A 15,510-nucleotide genomic window follows, 5' to 3' on the forward strand; every position below is an offset into this window, starting at 1 on the left:
TAAATATCTTCCTTTTTCTTCTTCATGTTACCGGAATAGCACACCATGAAGAGGAAACCATGTTTGGAACCCGTAATTCAGAGAGGATGAATGATATTTAAGCTCCCACAGGCTTATTTTCCCCTGTGTAGAATGGGATGTTAAAGGCCTTTTCTACTAAATAAAATACAAGTGTGAGTATGTTTATGTTACCCCAAACTTTTGTGTGGCAGTAACTGTGCATCCCTGAATACTGTCCTACCTGTCCATAATTATTTCCTGGCTGCCCAGATCTGAAATAATCACACAAAACTATATTAATTGCGACACTGCTTGGCCTATTATTTCAGGCTTCTTATGAACTAACTCTTAAATTAACGCATTTATATTATTCTGTGTATTGCCATGTGGCTGTGGCCTACTGGTTAAGATTCTGTCCGGTATCTATCTCCTTAGGCAGCTACATGGCATCTCTCTGGCTCCACCCCCTCTTTTCTCCTTTATCTCTGCTTGGAATTCCCTCCTTGCTCTATTCTGCACTGCCATAGGCCCAAAGCAGCTTCTTTATTAACCAATGGTAATAAAACATATTCACAGCATACAGAGGGGAATCCTACATCACAGGATACTGGGTTTGCTGAAATTGGAATTACAGATGGTTGATGCTGGAAACTGAACCCAGGTCATCTGGAAAAGCTGTCAGTAAACCATCTCTCCAGAAATAAAAAAAATTAAGCCAAAGATAAATTATATGATATGTGACATTTTATATTGTTTTATCAAATATTTATGATATATTAAAAAAGAACAGGGTGATAGCTGTTCTATATTTAAAAGGATGTGTGGATAAAAAAGTTAATAGTATATTTTATATCAAAAGACAAAAACAGTTGGATTTATTACAAGCAATAGTTGCTTTCAATAAAACATCAGTTTGTTGTTAGAACATGCCAAAAATACCAGATTGGTATGCTCAGAGAATATAAGGATTGGTTATATGACATCACTGGTAAAGATCATCTATAGCTTAACACTGAATTAGGACAAAATACAACTGAAAATTTGGTGGTGAATTCTCATAAAATCTAATTATATAGTCCAATATTACATGAGTTTTAAAAAACAAACTCTTAAGTGATTGTGTAAAGCAGCTGAACACATAAAAAAATAACAAATAAAAGATGTCAGTGAGAGCAGTTGGCTGTTTCATTTTCTGTATTTTTTGAAAGCCTTTTTTTTTTCCTTCAGAAAACACATAAATCAAGAGTTGTAAGCAGTGGATTTTAGGAACAGTGTCCAAATCACTGACAAAAGTTTTCAATCTGAGGCAGAAGAAAGCAGTTTGCCAACAACAGTTACTGGAGCAGGGCTGACTTCTGCAATGGCAGTGTTACCATTACTGCTCTGCACTGGTAGAGGTGAGTTAGTAGGAACATCTCCTTAGTATTCCAAGCATATACAGCATTGAACTACAAGTTGTTCTTATACTTTAAAGTCAAACTTTAAAAATTAACATGTAAAATTCTAATGATGAAGATCCATTATCTTCATCATTAGATGTTGATGCTTCAGATTTATTCTTGTGCTTGGAGGTTTATTCTAAAACACGGGTATTCTACTTATATGATCACGCTTATATTCAAATCAGCTGAAAGGTTGAACTTGACCACAGCAATATAGTTTCAAGGATAAATCCAAAAGCTCTTTCTGAAAAGTATCCTAGACTCCTGATTTATCAGTCAGGTTGTGAGGACTTCTAGGGAGCATGAAACACTTTCTGTATACTTCTATCTTTTAAAAAAAAAGGAAAAAAATCTGACTGCTGAGTCAAAGAAATAAGCAAGCACAGGGTTTCCCAGGTTCCCTTTCAGGGTCTTTTTAACTTTCTTGGCTCGTCATTGTATTCTTGGACTGGACCCTTTTCTTTTGTATTCTCTCCTTCCCCTTTGTACTTCCATCTGACTGCTGCTTTGATAGGATCCCATAGCCAGCACACTGCCGTACCTGAGGCCTGGAGACAAAGGGCCTCCTGCTACAAACTAAGTGTTCATGTCCCTATCAAGTTCATACATTGAAACCTAATCTCCAATGTAACAGCACACAAAGTGGGGTACTTTCTAGTGATAAGGTCATGAGGGCCTTATCCTTATGAATTAAATTAGTGCCTCATCTCCCCTTTGAGACAGGGTCTCATTATACAATCTGCCTGGCCTGGAACTTGATATGTAGACCAGGGTGGCTTTCAACACACAGAGATCTGCTGGTCTCTGTCTCCCAACTTCTGAGATTAAAAGCACATACTCCTTAAAACGAGATCTCAGAAAGTGTTCTTGCTCCTCCTGCAAGGTGATAAAACGGAGAAGAGAGATTCCTATGAAACAGGAAGTAGGTTTAACTAGACATCAAGTCTATTGGAAGCTTGATCCTGGACTTTCTAATCTTTAAAACTACAAAAATTAAGTAGTTGTGCCTTTTTTCTTTTCTTTTTTTTTTTTGAGACAGTTTTCCATTTAACCCGGGCTGACTTCAAACTTGCTATGGTACTAAAGATAATCTTTATTTCTTTTTTTAACTTTTTAAATTTATTCTTTAATTTTCTATTTATTTATTTAGTCATGCATCTCCATTCCATTCATTTCCCCATCCCTTTGAATCCATCCTCTGCCCCTACAGCCTTCTCCCCACCAAAATAAAATGAAATTAGATAGAAAATTAAAGAAGTAAAAAGAAAAAAAAAGAGAAGGAAAAACCAATCTCATCATGGAAGCTGTAGTGTGATCCAGTGAGTCACACAGTAAACCCTTTTATCCATACGTCTTTACTTGCCAGTATATATTGCAAAGAGTCTCGAGACCTCTGGTTTTTTCTATACTATTGATGTTGGCCCTCACTGAAGCTCCTCTTGTTTATCTTGCTGTTGCCCTGTGTTTGGGAGATCCTGTAGCTTTGGGTCTGCAGAACCAGTCCCTTGACTGTTCCAGCAGATCACAGATGGGTGATGTTGGGATGGGCCAACTCATAACCCTGGTTCTGGACCTGGGTAGTTGCAGGGTTGGTCATCCCACCAGCTCTCCCTTGTCCCTACCAAGGTGAGCTCTCATGCACTGCCCTGGCTATTTTACCCCTTGCAGTAATGAACAAGGATGGAGCCAGTTCTCCTGCTTTCAGGTCCCCAGGATTGGTTCTTCTACACCTACATCTTCTAGACCAGCTCTACTGTATTGTTCAGGCATGGCTAGGGGCCACTCTCATACATGCTGCAGCTGATGAGGGGCAGGGCCAGCTCTCTCACTCTTTATGACCTCAGGGCCAGTTTCCCCAAATCCCTCAGGTGTTGATGGGGGGCATGTTTCCTCTGTCTATGCTGCCACATGACAGATAAGAAATGGGACAGTTCTCCCACGCACACAACTTTGGGACTACCTCACCTACAACCTTTATTTTCATGTTCTGAAAATAAAGCATGTGTCCTCATGTCCAGATTTACACACACACACACACACACACACACACACACCATTTTACTGTTACAGCATGAGCAGACTAACACAACACCTTAGGAACATGCCCTAAGATATGGGCTCTTAAAAGCAAATTGTGAAAGAAGCAGTGGGTCTAGATCTTAGTTGAATTTCTCGCATAGTTTACTAAAATATCTACACTTTAAGGCTCACTGGCTTCTTACATTGTTAAATTGTTACTTTGATCAGTTTAAACTTGGCTACCACCCTGGAAGGGAAGAAATAAAATATGACTCTTGAATTTACCGGAGAAAGAAAACAGGCGACTGTCTACTGTCCTGGCGATGGACTGCAGCTTCACCACATCCATTGACTGTCCGATGTGCACAGTGCTAGGCATGCTTCCCAGGGTTCCTCTCACAAACTCTGCTACCTCTTGCACGGTAAACATTTGCAGCAACTCGTCAAAGATAGTGGGGAAAGAATTAAGTAGTGCAGCCTGTGGGAGCAAGTAAAGCTGTGGTTAGTTTAAAGTTAGGTTTGTGCTTATCTGGTATGTTCAACGGTATGCGGCTGAAAGAGTTTCAGAAGGCCCTACAGCACCCCTGACTTGAGAGGGTTCTTTCCTGGCCTTTGACTCTACTCATCCCTACAGCACTCTTGGAGCATAGGGAAAGAATATCCAAAAATTAAACCAGTAAATTTTACTAGGGCTCAGGCCATTTGAGGCTTTCATAATTTGCCAAGTATCTGCAGATGAGAGAAGGAAGGATGAAGAGAACTTTGCACAATGTAGCATAAGACAAACAGTTATTTTTTGATGTAGGTGTGTCTTCTATCTATCTGATGATTTCATTGGATAATTAATAAAGAAACTGCCTGGCCCATCTGATAGACCGGCCCTTAGGTGGGTGGACAGAACAGGAAGAAGGAAGTGAGGTAGATGGCTCAGTCAGATTCCACGCCTCTCTTAAGTTAGGCAGACTGCCGTGCCTCTTCTGAGAGAGAAGCCAGACGCAATGAAGCTCCAGCCCAAGATGGATGTACGCTAGAAACTTCCCGGTAAGACACCACTTTGTGGTGCTACACAGATTATTAGATATGGGTTAATCAAGATGTGAGTAAGAGGCAGAAAATAATGGGCCAGGCAGTATTTAAAAGAATACAGTTTCTGTGTAATTATTTTGGGGCATAAGCTAGTCAGGAGGCCGAAAGCAGGGCGGCAGGAATGCAGCCCACAGCTCCTCACTACAATTTTTCCTCATAGCATAGATTTAAACTTTTAGTATTTATGATTAAGCTCTTGACTTCTCAAGTTTAGTTTCCAACTCAAGCCAGAAACCTCTAAGAAAGGGAAAAGTAACTGAAGGTTGAGTGCTTTAAGCAGTGCCAGCTGGACTCCATTAATAGCAGTAACCCAGCTTTAAAAACTAGACCATTTTCCAGGGATAGTGATGTTCGTATATAATCATATAATCTGAAGAATACATATTTTTTTCTCATATGTGATCTCTGGCAGTCTCAAGTATAAATTCAAAAGTATGGGAACATATGTATTCATTTAGTTATAAACTCTTGAGGACTATTGATAACATTGACTTAGAATTCAGTGACTCTGTTGGCCCAAACAAGGAGGGAAGTAGGGAGGGAGAGGGTAGGAGAGGGTAAGAGAGGGAGAGGGAGCGAGAAAACACATGTGCACGTGGGCTTCTAGGATCTGAGCTCTGGAAGCAAGATGTGGTCTCTTAAGAAGAATGTAATAACTTATTTTATTGAGGTGGGGAAAGCATGATGGCATTAGTAGTTTTATTTGTTCATTCATTTGAATCACATTTATTTATTTAGTGGGGAGCACATGCTCATTTGGAGGGCAGAGGACAACTTATGGGAGTTGGTTCTCTTATTTCAGCACGTGGGACCTGGAGATCAAACTCAGGTCGTCAGGGCTGGCATCATGAGCCTTTACCTGCTGAGCCATCTTGCTGCCCCAATCTGATAATACTGATTCATAATTTTTGAGAGGCAGAACACTATAGGAGAAAAATAATAGATTTTTAAATTAGATACATATGAGTTCAAATTCCAGCTTTAAGCCAGGTGTGGTGTTTCATGTTTGTAATTTTAGCTATTGAAATTTAGGCAGGAGGTTGCAAGTTTAAGACCAGCCTGGATAACACAATAAGACTCAATAAAAATAAATAATCAGTTTTATCATTTGTCTGCTATATGCTTGATGAATTGCCATAATCCTTGGTTTTCTCATTTAAAAATAGGTATTATGGCCGGGCGGTGGTGGCGCACGCCTTTAATCCCAGCACTCGGGAGGCACAGGCAGATGGATCTCTGTGAGTTCGAGGTCAGCGTGGTCTACAAGAGCTAGTTCCAGGACAGGCTCCAAAGCTACAGAGAAACTCTGTCTCGAAAAACCAAAAACAGAAAAAAAAATAGGTATTACGTTATTATTGGAATATGGAAAAATTAGGTGCATTGTTTTTATCAGAGTTCTAGAACACAACAGGTCTTCAATAAGTGCTATGTATGCTAATTATCAATTTGTCAAAGTCTAGGATCACCTGGGAGATGGATCCCTGGGCATGCCTTTGAGAGATTATCTTGATTATGTTAACTGATGTGGGGAAACCATCTTTATTGTACGCAGGACTGTTCCTTGGGCAGGGGATCCTGAACTGCATAAACAAAGGGGACTGAGCCACAGTATGCATTCACTGCTCTCTGCTTCCTGACTAGGGACGGAATGAGGAGCTGTTTCAAGCTCCTGCTGCCTGACTTCCACTGCGATGGGCTGTGTGCTGAACTGTGAGCAGAACAAAACGCCTTCTTCCTTAAGTTGCTTTTGTGACAATACTTTACCAGAAAAGAAGCAAAGATGAGATGGCTCCTATTTTCTTCCTGTATTTATTAAAAGAGCCATGAAGGAAGCTTTTTGTTCCTTAGTCTTCTTATACCACTAATCCAAACAAGATTTATGAAGGAAAATAGAAGCGACACCTTAAGAACAGAAGGTAACAGACTACGTTTAACAAGTGAGGTGGAGTTGGGGAAAGACATTTTTCTTAAATGATTCCTCAAGCAGTAGATAATGGCATAGAATGAGTGGAAATTCACACCATGGGAAAGCTGGCATTACTGTCTTTTATGTTAAGGCCAGATTAAAGTGTGAAATTCATATGAAACCTGTCTTCAGGCTAATAAATATCAAGAAAATTGTTTTACAGCAGTTAAAACCAGTATACACATATATAAGCAATTCAGATACAAAAGATAAAATGGGGGTTAATTATGTCATACTCAGTAAGAACACTGTAGCTGATTTCTTTCCTTAAATGGTGAACTTTCCTACAATTATGTACCAGAACAGAAAGACACACTCTGACAACTTGAGAGTCATGATCAACAATAGAAAGTCTGATTCAACAACAAATTTTCCAAGAGTTTTGGAATTCATGAAACATATGCTTGGTAGCATAGAACCAAATTTGAACCCTAAACATAACTGAATTGATACTAGGTGACCAGGTCTAAGCTATCTATCCTTATGTTTCTCCCAATAACCCAAGGGTACATGAGATGAAACACAGTGTTTGACCAGGAACAAAAGCTGGTTCTTCAAGAACAATTTGATAAGTGCATTTATCCATGCCAGGATCACCACTGTTTGTACAAAGCATTGACAAGTACCCGGAAAGCATGTCTACCCTGCTCTGTTAGCTACCTTCAATCTCCCTGTAACTCTTTTTGGAGAGAGAAGCTGTGGGTATCCTTGGTCCCTATTAGAAGGAACAGATAAACTGGGGAAAGCCAGAAAGAAAAATCAATTTCTTGTTGTAGTGATGAGCGAGCAGGCCTGGTTATCGTCCCACCCGGCTCCTGCATGGTTAGCTTTACACCCGAAATAATTACACGGAAACTGTATTCTTTTAAACACTGCCTGGCCCATTAGTTTCAGCCTCTTACTCACATCTTGATTAACCCATATCTTAATAATCTATGTAACACCACGAGTGGTGTCTTACCGGGAAAGATTCAGCATGTCTGACCTGGTGGCTGGCTTCATGGCGATGGCTCAGAGAGCAGAGAGACATGGCATCTGCCCCAGAGAGGAGAGGCGGGGCAATTGTCTGAGCCATCTATCTCACTTCCTTCTTCCTGTTCTGTCTACTCCACCTCTCTAAATCCTGCTCTATCAAAAAGCCAAGGCAGTTTATTAGCCAATGAGAATCCTCCATCATTTCCCCTTTTTCTGTTTAAACAAAAAAGAAAGGCTTTAACTTTAACATAGTAAAATTACATATAACAAACAGTTATCAAGTAAGAATTACAGTTACAATATTTATATTTATTTTATCTTTTATCATAACTAAGGAAAACAACTATAACTATCTATTCTTCAACTCCATCAAAGACTCCAGAAGGATATAATATTACCTAAGTAAATAAGAAGTAAGCAACTTACAAAACTCAAGAAATCACAGAGACATCTCGCTGCCTGGACAGTCACCCAAAGTTCCTCTGTACCGTTGGGGCATCCATCTTTGGCCTACAGGCCCATAGTTTTCAGCAGACATTTCCATGAAGCAGGAAATTTCAAAGGCAGCTCAGTCACTATCTGCTGTGTCCTGCAGAATGTCTCTCAGACTTTTATGAGTCAGGAAACCCGAAAGACCATCTCACCTTTAGGCAAGTTCAGCAGTCCTCTTTCTGCGTGTTCTTTGTGTCCAGTTTATGCAACAGTCCAGGCAAGAGCAATTTCTTGCCCAAATGGCTAACCAACTCCATAAGGAGCCTCTTCGATGCCCATCTTCCTCTTGAAGTAGATTAGTGCTGCCAGGAGCAGACATGTCTCATTGTCATGAAAAGCCCTAAGTTATTAAAACATTTAAAATACCATATTCTATAGTCTTTAAAAGATAGTAGGAATGCCTATCTAACTGAAATATATCTCTATATATCTAGAAAATCTAACTAACATGACTATAAGTTTTACTATTATCAATGATTATCCATTAGCAACCTATATTTCCTAATTACACATTACATTTTTAAATGAACTACACAATCATAATACCTTAATCAAGATCAGAAATACATATACATTTAACAAAATTGACCTTAAATTTAAATCACTAAAGCAAAATCCATATCAATGTAAATTATTTAACTGCCTTGGCTTTTTGATAGAGCAGGATTTAGAGAGGTGGAGTAGACAGAACAGGAAGAAGGAAGTGAGATAGATGGCTCAGACAATTGCCCCGCCTCTCCTCTCTGGGGCAGATGCCATGCCTCTCTGCTCTCTGAGCCAGTCACCATGAAGCCAGCCACTAGGTCAGACATGCTGAATCTTTCCCGGTAAGACACCACTCGTGGTGTTACATAGATTATTAGATATGGGTTAATCAAGATGTGAGTAAGAGGCTGAAACTAATGGGCCAGGCAGTGTTTAAAAGAATACAGTTTCCGTGTAATTATTTTGGGTGTAAAGCTAACCATGCAGGAGCTGGGCGGGACAAGAAGCAGGCCTGTTCGCTCATCACTACATCTTGTGGCACTTTTAAAGTGAGCTCACAGAAGGAGTTTCCTTAGAGAGACTCTTGAAACCTTGAGGATTCCTTTATAGCATGTAGCTTCCAGATGGACCTGTTCTTTGGCCAAGAAATCTACAAACAATTAATTGGCATATAGAGACAATATAGAAACAAGACAAATAATAGACTAAGTTTAGAATAAAGTAGGACAAGGCTTAAACATACAGGCTGACTAATAGCACATTCAGTCATTGATGGGGAAACATAAAGAAGCTATCTGATCTTTGTTGACAGCTTTTGGCATAACTGACTTTAAGCAGCTGAAAAACTATAATCCACTAGGTAAGAGTCTACTAATTTGATAAGAGGAAACCACAACCCTTATGTGTATGGAATAATGAATGTTTTATTTATTATAGCACAGTTCTGCCTGGTAAAGGTAATAGACTAGCTGGTTAGGAAATTTTCAAAGGAGGAAGGAAATTTCTTTCTAACACTGATATTTCTGATAGAATCTAGCTCTAATTCTTAGTGCATTCAGTTATTCCTATTAGGTTTCAATTTATCTCATTCTTAACATTTGTAATAGAAAGTTATAATAAAAATTAACTAGGAAATAAAATTCCTTATATATTTTAAATATCCTCCATGAATACAATGTTTATAACAACTATAGTATGGTAATTAGCAAACTTGGTCTAAAGAGAATTCATAATAACAAAGTTCTGCTGCTTTTCTAGTATAAAGACACTAAGCTCTTTCAGACCTCATAGCAGAGGCAAAGTTGGCTTTCCTTTGTTCTACTAAGTATTTACTTGTAATTCACTTCTTTCCGAACACACAGACTCTTGTCACATTTTCATTAATTCTAGAAATCAAAGAAACCACCTGCTAAAACGAAGTACACTAGCAGCAACACCTCCCTCCACAGGAGCTATAGATAGCTCTCCCAGAATGGGACTGTCAATAGTAAGGCATGGATGGAGGAAGCTTTGGGGGGGGGGGGTTCTTCCTCTCACGACTAAACTACTTGCTACTAATGAGCAGTTCAGAGAAGAGCGGAAACCACTGCCTTCAGTTATGTTTCCACTGGACACATCCCCAGGCTCTGATGGTTCCAATCCAACAGTTACACAGATGGCCATGACTAAACTGAACAGGCCACAAAACCAAGCCAAGAGTCAGGAATCTCAGAAAGGGACTGGCCGAGAAGAGCAGAAAGTTAAGGAGGGAAAGGAGATAAAAAAGGCTTGGGGAAAGAGTAATCAGAAGTTATTATAAATGAAATTATCAAAGAAGTAATTTAACTCAGGAAATCCCCCAAATAACACAACAACAATAGCAACAAGAAATCCCACACTATTTCCAGACAGTCCACAGACCTGAGTGAAGAGGAGTGTTTCCGAGTTTCTACTGTCCAGACTCAGCACAAACCGAATGGACTGGAAAAGCTCTTGAATGCTAGACCGGAACTGTTCCTCTTCCATTCCACAGGTGGCTCTTGAATACAGGATTCGTGACTGCACAATGAACTTGAAAAGGTATTCCAGGGCCTAGAAATGCAGGAGGAAAAGGAATGGTGAGACACTGAAGATGCCTAGGAACTCAAGTAACAAGAATGTAAGGACAAAAAAACAGCAAAAAAAAAAAAATCAGGTGACAGGTGATTCCAGCTATAGATAGGTATTCTATTCCTAAAAATCTTTTCTCAAAATTCCAAACTGTCGCTAAGCAGAAGCTGTCTGTTTACTGACAGAATTATCAAATGATTTTATAACCATTTTCTAGGTTTTGGAATGAAGACATCGCAGACAGTTATTCAAAGAGTTAAAGAACATTCAGAATTCAAAGAAAATTCAGCTTCTTCTTCTTTTAAGGACAGAAAATGCAAAACCTCAAAGGCAAGGATATAGCTTAGTTATTCTTTGTTTTTTTGAGGCAGGGTCTTGCTGTGGCCCAGGCTGACCTCAAACTCACTATCCACCTTCACATCCTCTGGAGTGCTAGGACTAAGGGCATATGCCACCACTCCTGATGTAACTACTCTTGAGTTTACTGTAAGAAGGAAAGGGTTTTTAAGGAGTGTCCTGAAACTTTACATTACAAGTGGGGTCTGGGATAGGGACTTCTGCCTTCTTATTGAAGGACAAAGAAGTCTGGAAAAGTAGTCGTAGGTTACACAGCAGCTTGTGACACATTCCCTCTCCAGTTCCTTACAGCCATGACATCTGCCATTAACAGTTCAGGAGCAACATAGAAGACAACGTCCTCAAAAAATGGCTTGAGAGAGAACGTGATTCTGATGGATCTTTGCAATTTGTGTGATACTTATCAACACAATAATTCTCCTTTAAGAGAATAGATTCAAGCCTCAAGACTGTTTCCTAATACACAAAGGATAGAGAAGCAGAGAGGGAATTCAGAGAATCTTCACCTTTTATGATAGTCACAAATAGCATAAAGTATCTTGGGGTAACACTAACCAAGGAAGTGAAATATCTATTTGACAAGAACTTTAAGGCATTGAAGAAAGAAATTGAAGAGGACACCAGAAAATGGAAGGATCTCTCATGCTCTTGGATGGGAAGGATCGACATAGTAAAAATGGCAATTCTACCAAAGGCAATTTATAAATTCAACGCAACCCCCATTAAAATCCCAACAAAATTCTTCACAGACCTTGAGAGAAGAATAATCAACTTTATATGGAAAAACGAAAAACCCAGGATAGCCAAAACAATCTTACACAATAAAGGAACTTCTGGAGGCATTACCCTCCCTGACTTCAAACTCTATTACAGAGCTACAGTATTGAAAACAGCTTAGTATTGGCATAAAAACAGAGAAGTTGACCAATGGAATAGAATAGAAGACCTGGATATTAACCCACACACCTATGAACACCTGATTTTCGACAAAGGAGCTAAAAGTATACAATGGAAGAAAGAAAGCATCATCAACAAATGGCGCTGGCATAACTGGATGTCAACCTGTAGAAGAATGAAAATAGATATCTATCACCATGCACAAAACTCAAGTCCAAATGGATTAAAGACCTCAATATTAATCTGAACAATATTTCAGATTATTAATATTAACAACAAAATTCAATATTTAAGAAGAATAATATCTTCTGAAAGAAGAGAAAGTGGGAAGTAGTCTACAACACATGGGCACAGGAGACCACTTCCTACTTACATCCCCAGCAGCACAGATAATAAGGGCAACATTGAATAAATGGGACCTCCTAAAACTGAGAAGCTTCTGTAAAGCAAAGGACACTGTCATTAAGACAAAAAAGCAACCTATTGACTGGAAGAAGATCTTCACCAACCCTGCATCAGACAAAGGTCTGATTTCCAAAATATATAAAGAACTCAAGAAACTAGACTTTAAAATCCTAATTAACACAATTAAAAATGGGGCACTGAACTGAACAGAGAATTCTCAACAGAAGAAGTTGAAATGGCCAAAAGACACTTAAGGTCATGCTCAACCTCCTTAGCGATCAGGGAAATGCAAATCAAAACAACTTTGAGATACCATCTTACTCCTGTCAGATTGGCTAAAATCAAAAACACCAATGATAGCCTTTGCTGGAGAGGTTGTGGAGTAAGGGGAACACTCATCCATTGCTGGTGGGAATGCAAACTTGTACAACCACTTTGGAAAGCAGTGTGCCGGTTTCTCAGGAAATTCGGAATCAACCTACCCCAGGATCCAGAAATCCCACTCTTGGGAATATACCCAAGAGATGTCCTATCATACTACAAAAGCATTTGGTCAACTATGTTCATAGCAACATTATTTGTAATAGCCAGAACCTGGAAACAACCTAGATGCCCCTCAATGAAAGAATGGATAAAGAAAGTATGGAATATATATATATTAGAGTACTACTCAGCGGTTAAAAACAATGACATCTTGAATTTTGCATGCAAATGGATGGAAATAGAAAACACTATCCTGACTAAGGTAACCCAGATCCAAAAAGATGAATATGGTATGTACTCACTCATAAGTGGATTCTAGCCATAAATAAATGACATCTATAATTCGTGATACTAGAGAAGCTAAATAAGAAGGTGAACCCAAAGAAAAACATATAGTTATCTTCCTGAAGGAGACAAGATTGCCAGGCAAAAAGTGGGAACTTGGGGGTGGGGTTGGGGTGGGGGTAAGGAGAGATGGGGATAGAAAAGTGAGAAGGGGAGGATGGGGAGAGCTTGAGGAATGGGATGGTTGGGATGGAAGAAGGGTGGATATGGGAGCAGGGAAGTATATATCTTAATTAAGGGAGCCATTTTAGGGTTGGCAAGATAACTGACTCTAGAGGGGTTCCCAGGTGTCCAAGAAGATGTCCCTAGCTAGTTCCTTGGGCAGCTGAGGAGAGGGAGCCTGAAATGGCCCTGTCCTATAGCCATACTGATGAATATCTTGCATATCACCATAGAACCTCCATCTGGCAATGTACGGAGATAGAGACAGAGACCCACATTGGAGCACTGGACTGAGCTTCCAAGGTCCAAAGGAGGAGCAGAAGGAGGGAGAACATGAGCAAGGAAGTCAGGACTACGAGGGGTGCACCCACCCACTGAGACAGTGGGGCTGATTGAATGGGAGCTCACCAAGGCCAGCTGAACTGGGACTGATGGAGCATGTGATCAAACCGGACTCTCTGAATGTGGCTGACGGTGGAGGCTGACTGAGAAGCCAAGGACAATGACAATGGGCTTGGACTCTAAGGCATGGACGGGCTCTGTGTGAGCCTTGTCAGTTTGGTTGCTCACCTTCCTGGACTTACGGGGAGTTGGGAGGACCTTGGACTTAACATAGTGTAGGGAACCCTGATGGCTCTTTGGCCTGGAGAGGGAGGGGGAGAGGGAGGGGGGAATGGGAGGGAAATGGGAAGAGGGAGGAGGTGGGAAGTACTCTACAACATTTGGGCACAGGAGACCGCTTCCTACTTATATCCCCAGCAGCAAAGACATTAAGGGCAACATTGAATAAATGGGACCTCCTGAAGCTGAGCAGCTTCTGTAAAGCAAAGGACACTGTCACTAAGACAAAAAGGCAGCCTACTGACTGGGAAAAGATCTTTACCAACCCCACAACAGTCCAAGGTCTGATCTCCAAAATATATAAGGAACTTAAGAGACTAGACTTTAAAATGCTAATTAACCCAATTAAAAAATGGGGCACTGAACTGAACAGAGAATTATCAACAGAAGAAGTTCAAATGGCCAAAAGACACTTAAGGTCATGCTCAACCTCCTTAGCAATCAGGGAAATGCAAATCAAAACAACATTGAGATACCATCTTACTCCTGTCAGATTGGCTAAAATTAAAAACACCAATGATAGCCTTTGCTGGAGAGGTTGTGGAGTAAGGGGTACACTCATCCATTGCTGGTGGGAATGCAAACTTGTACAACCACTTTGGAAAGCAGTGTGGCAGTTTCTCAGGAAATTCGGGATCAACCTACCCCAGGATCCAGAAATCCCACTCTTGGGAATTTACCCAAGAGATGCCCAATCATATCACAAAAGCATTTGTTCAACTATGTTTACAGCAGCATTATTTGTAGTAGCCAGAACCTGGAAACAACCTAGATGCCCTTCAGTGGAAGAATGGATGAAGAAAGTGTGGAATATATACATATTAGAGTACTACTCAGCGGTAAAAAACAATGACATCTTGAATTTTGCATGCAAATGGATGGAAATAGAAAACACCATCCTGAGTGAGGTAACCCAGGCCCAAAAAGATGAACATGGGATGTACTCACACATAATTGGTTTCTAGCCATAAATAAAGGACATCGAGCCTATAATTTGTGATCCTAGAGAAGCTAAATAAGAAGGTTAATCCAAAGAAAAACATATAGTTATCCTCCTGGATATTGGAAGTAGACAAGATTGCTGGACAAAAAATGGGAACTTGGGGGGGGGTGGGTTGGGGGCAAGGGGAGATGGGGAGAGAAAAGTGTGAAGGTGAGGATAGGGAGAGCTTGGGGGAATGGGATGCTTGGGATATAGGAAGGGTGGATATGGGAGCAGGGAAGCATATATCATAATTAAGGGAGCCATCTTAGGATTATGAAGAGACTTGACTCTAGAGGGGTTCCCAGGTATCCAGGAAGATGCCCCCAGCTAGTTCCTTGGGCAGCTGAGGAGAGGGAGCCAGAAATGTCCAGATCCTATTGCCATACTCTGAATATCTTGCATATCACCATAGAACCTTCACCTGGCGTTGGATGGAGAAAATGACAGAGCCCCACATTGGAGCACCAGACTGAGCTCCCAAGGACCTAATGAGGAGCAAAAGGAGGAAGATCATGAGCAAGGAAGTCAGGACCATGAGGGGTGCGTTCACCCATTGAGACAGTGGGACAGAACTAACGGGAGACCACTAAGTCCAGTTGGAATGGGACTGATGGAACAGGCGACCGAACTAGACTCTCTGAATGTGGCTGATGGTGGAGGAGGACTGAGAAACCAAGGACAACGGCGATGGGCTTGGACTC

General features: G+C 40.5%; 1 protein-coding gene across 1 annotated transcript in view; it reads right to left on the reverse strand.

Moving 5' to 3' along the window:
- The window catches only part of Dock3 (dedicator of cytokinesis 3), a 337,144-nt gene that overhangs the window by 82,512 nt on the left and 239,122 nt on the right, over nt 1-15,510 (reverse strand). Inside the window, exons 23-24 of the mRNA XM_038322276.1 lie at nt 10,366-10,536; nt 3,747-3,939 (exon numbers count right to left, since the gene is read on the reverse strand). Of these exons, the coding sequence (XP_038178204.1) occupies nt 3,747-3,939; nt 10,366-10,536 (364 nt within the window). The remainder of the gene's footprint in view (nt 1-3,746; nt 3,940-10,365; nt 10,537-15,510) is intronic.

The sequence above is a fragment of the Arvicola amphibius genome, chromosome 3 (assembly GCF_903992535.2).
Source record: "Arvicola amphibius chromosome 3, mArvAmp1.2, whole genome shotgun sequence".
NCBI lineage: Eukaryota > Metazoa > Chordata > Mammalia > Rodentia > Cricetidae > Arvicola > Arvicola amphibius.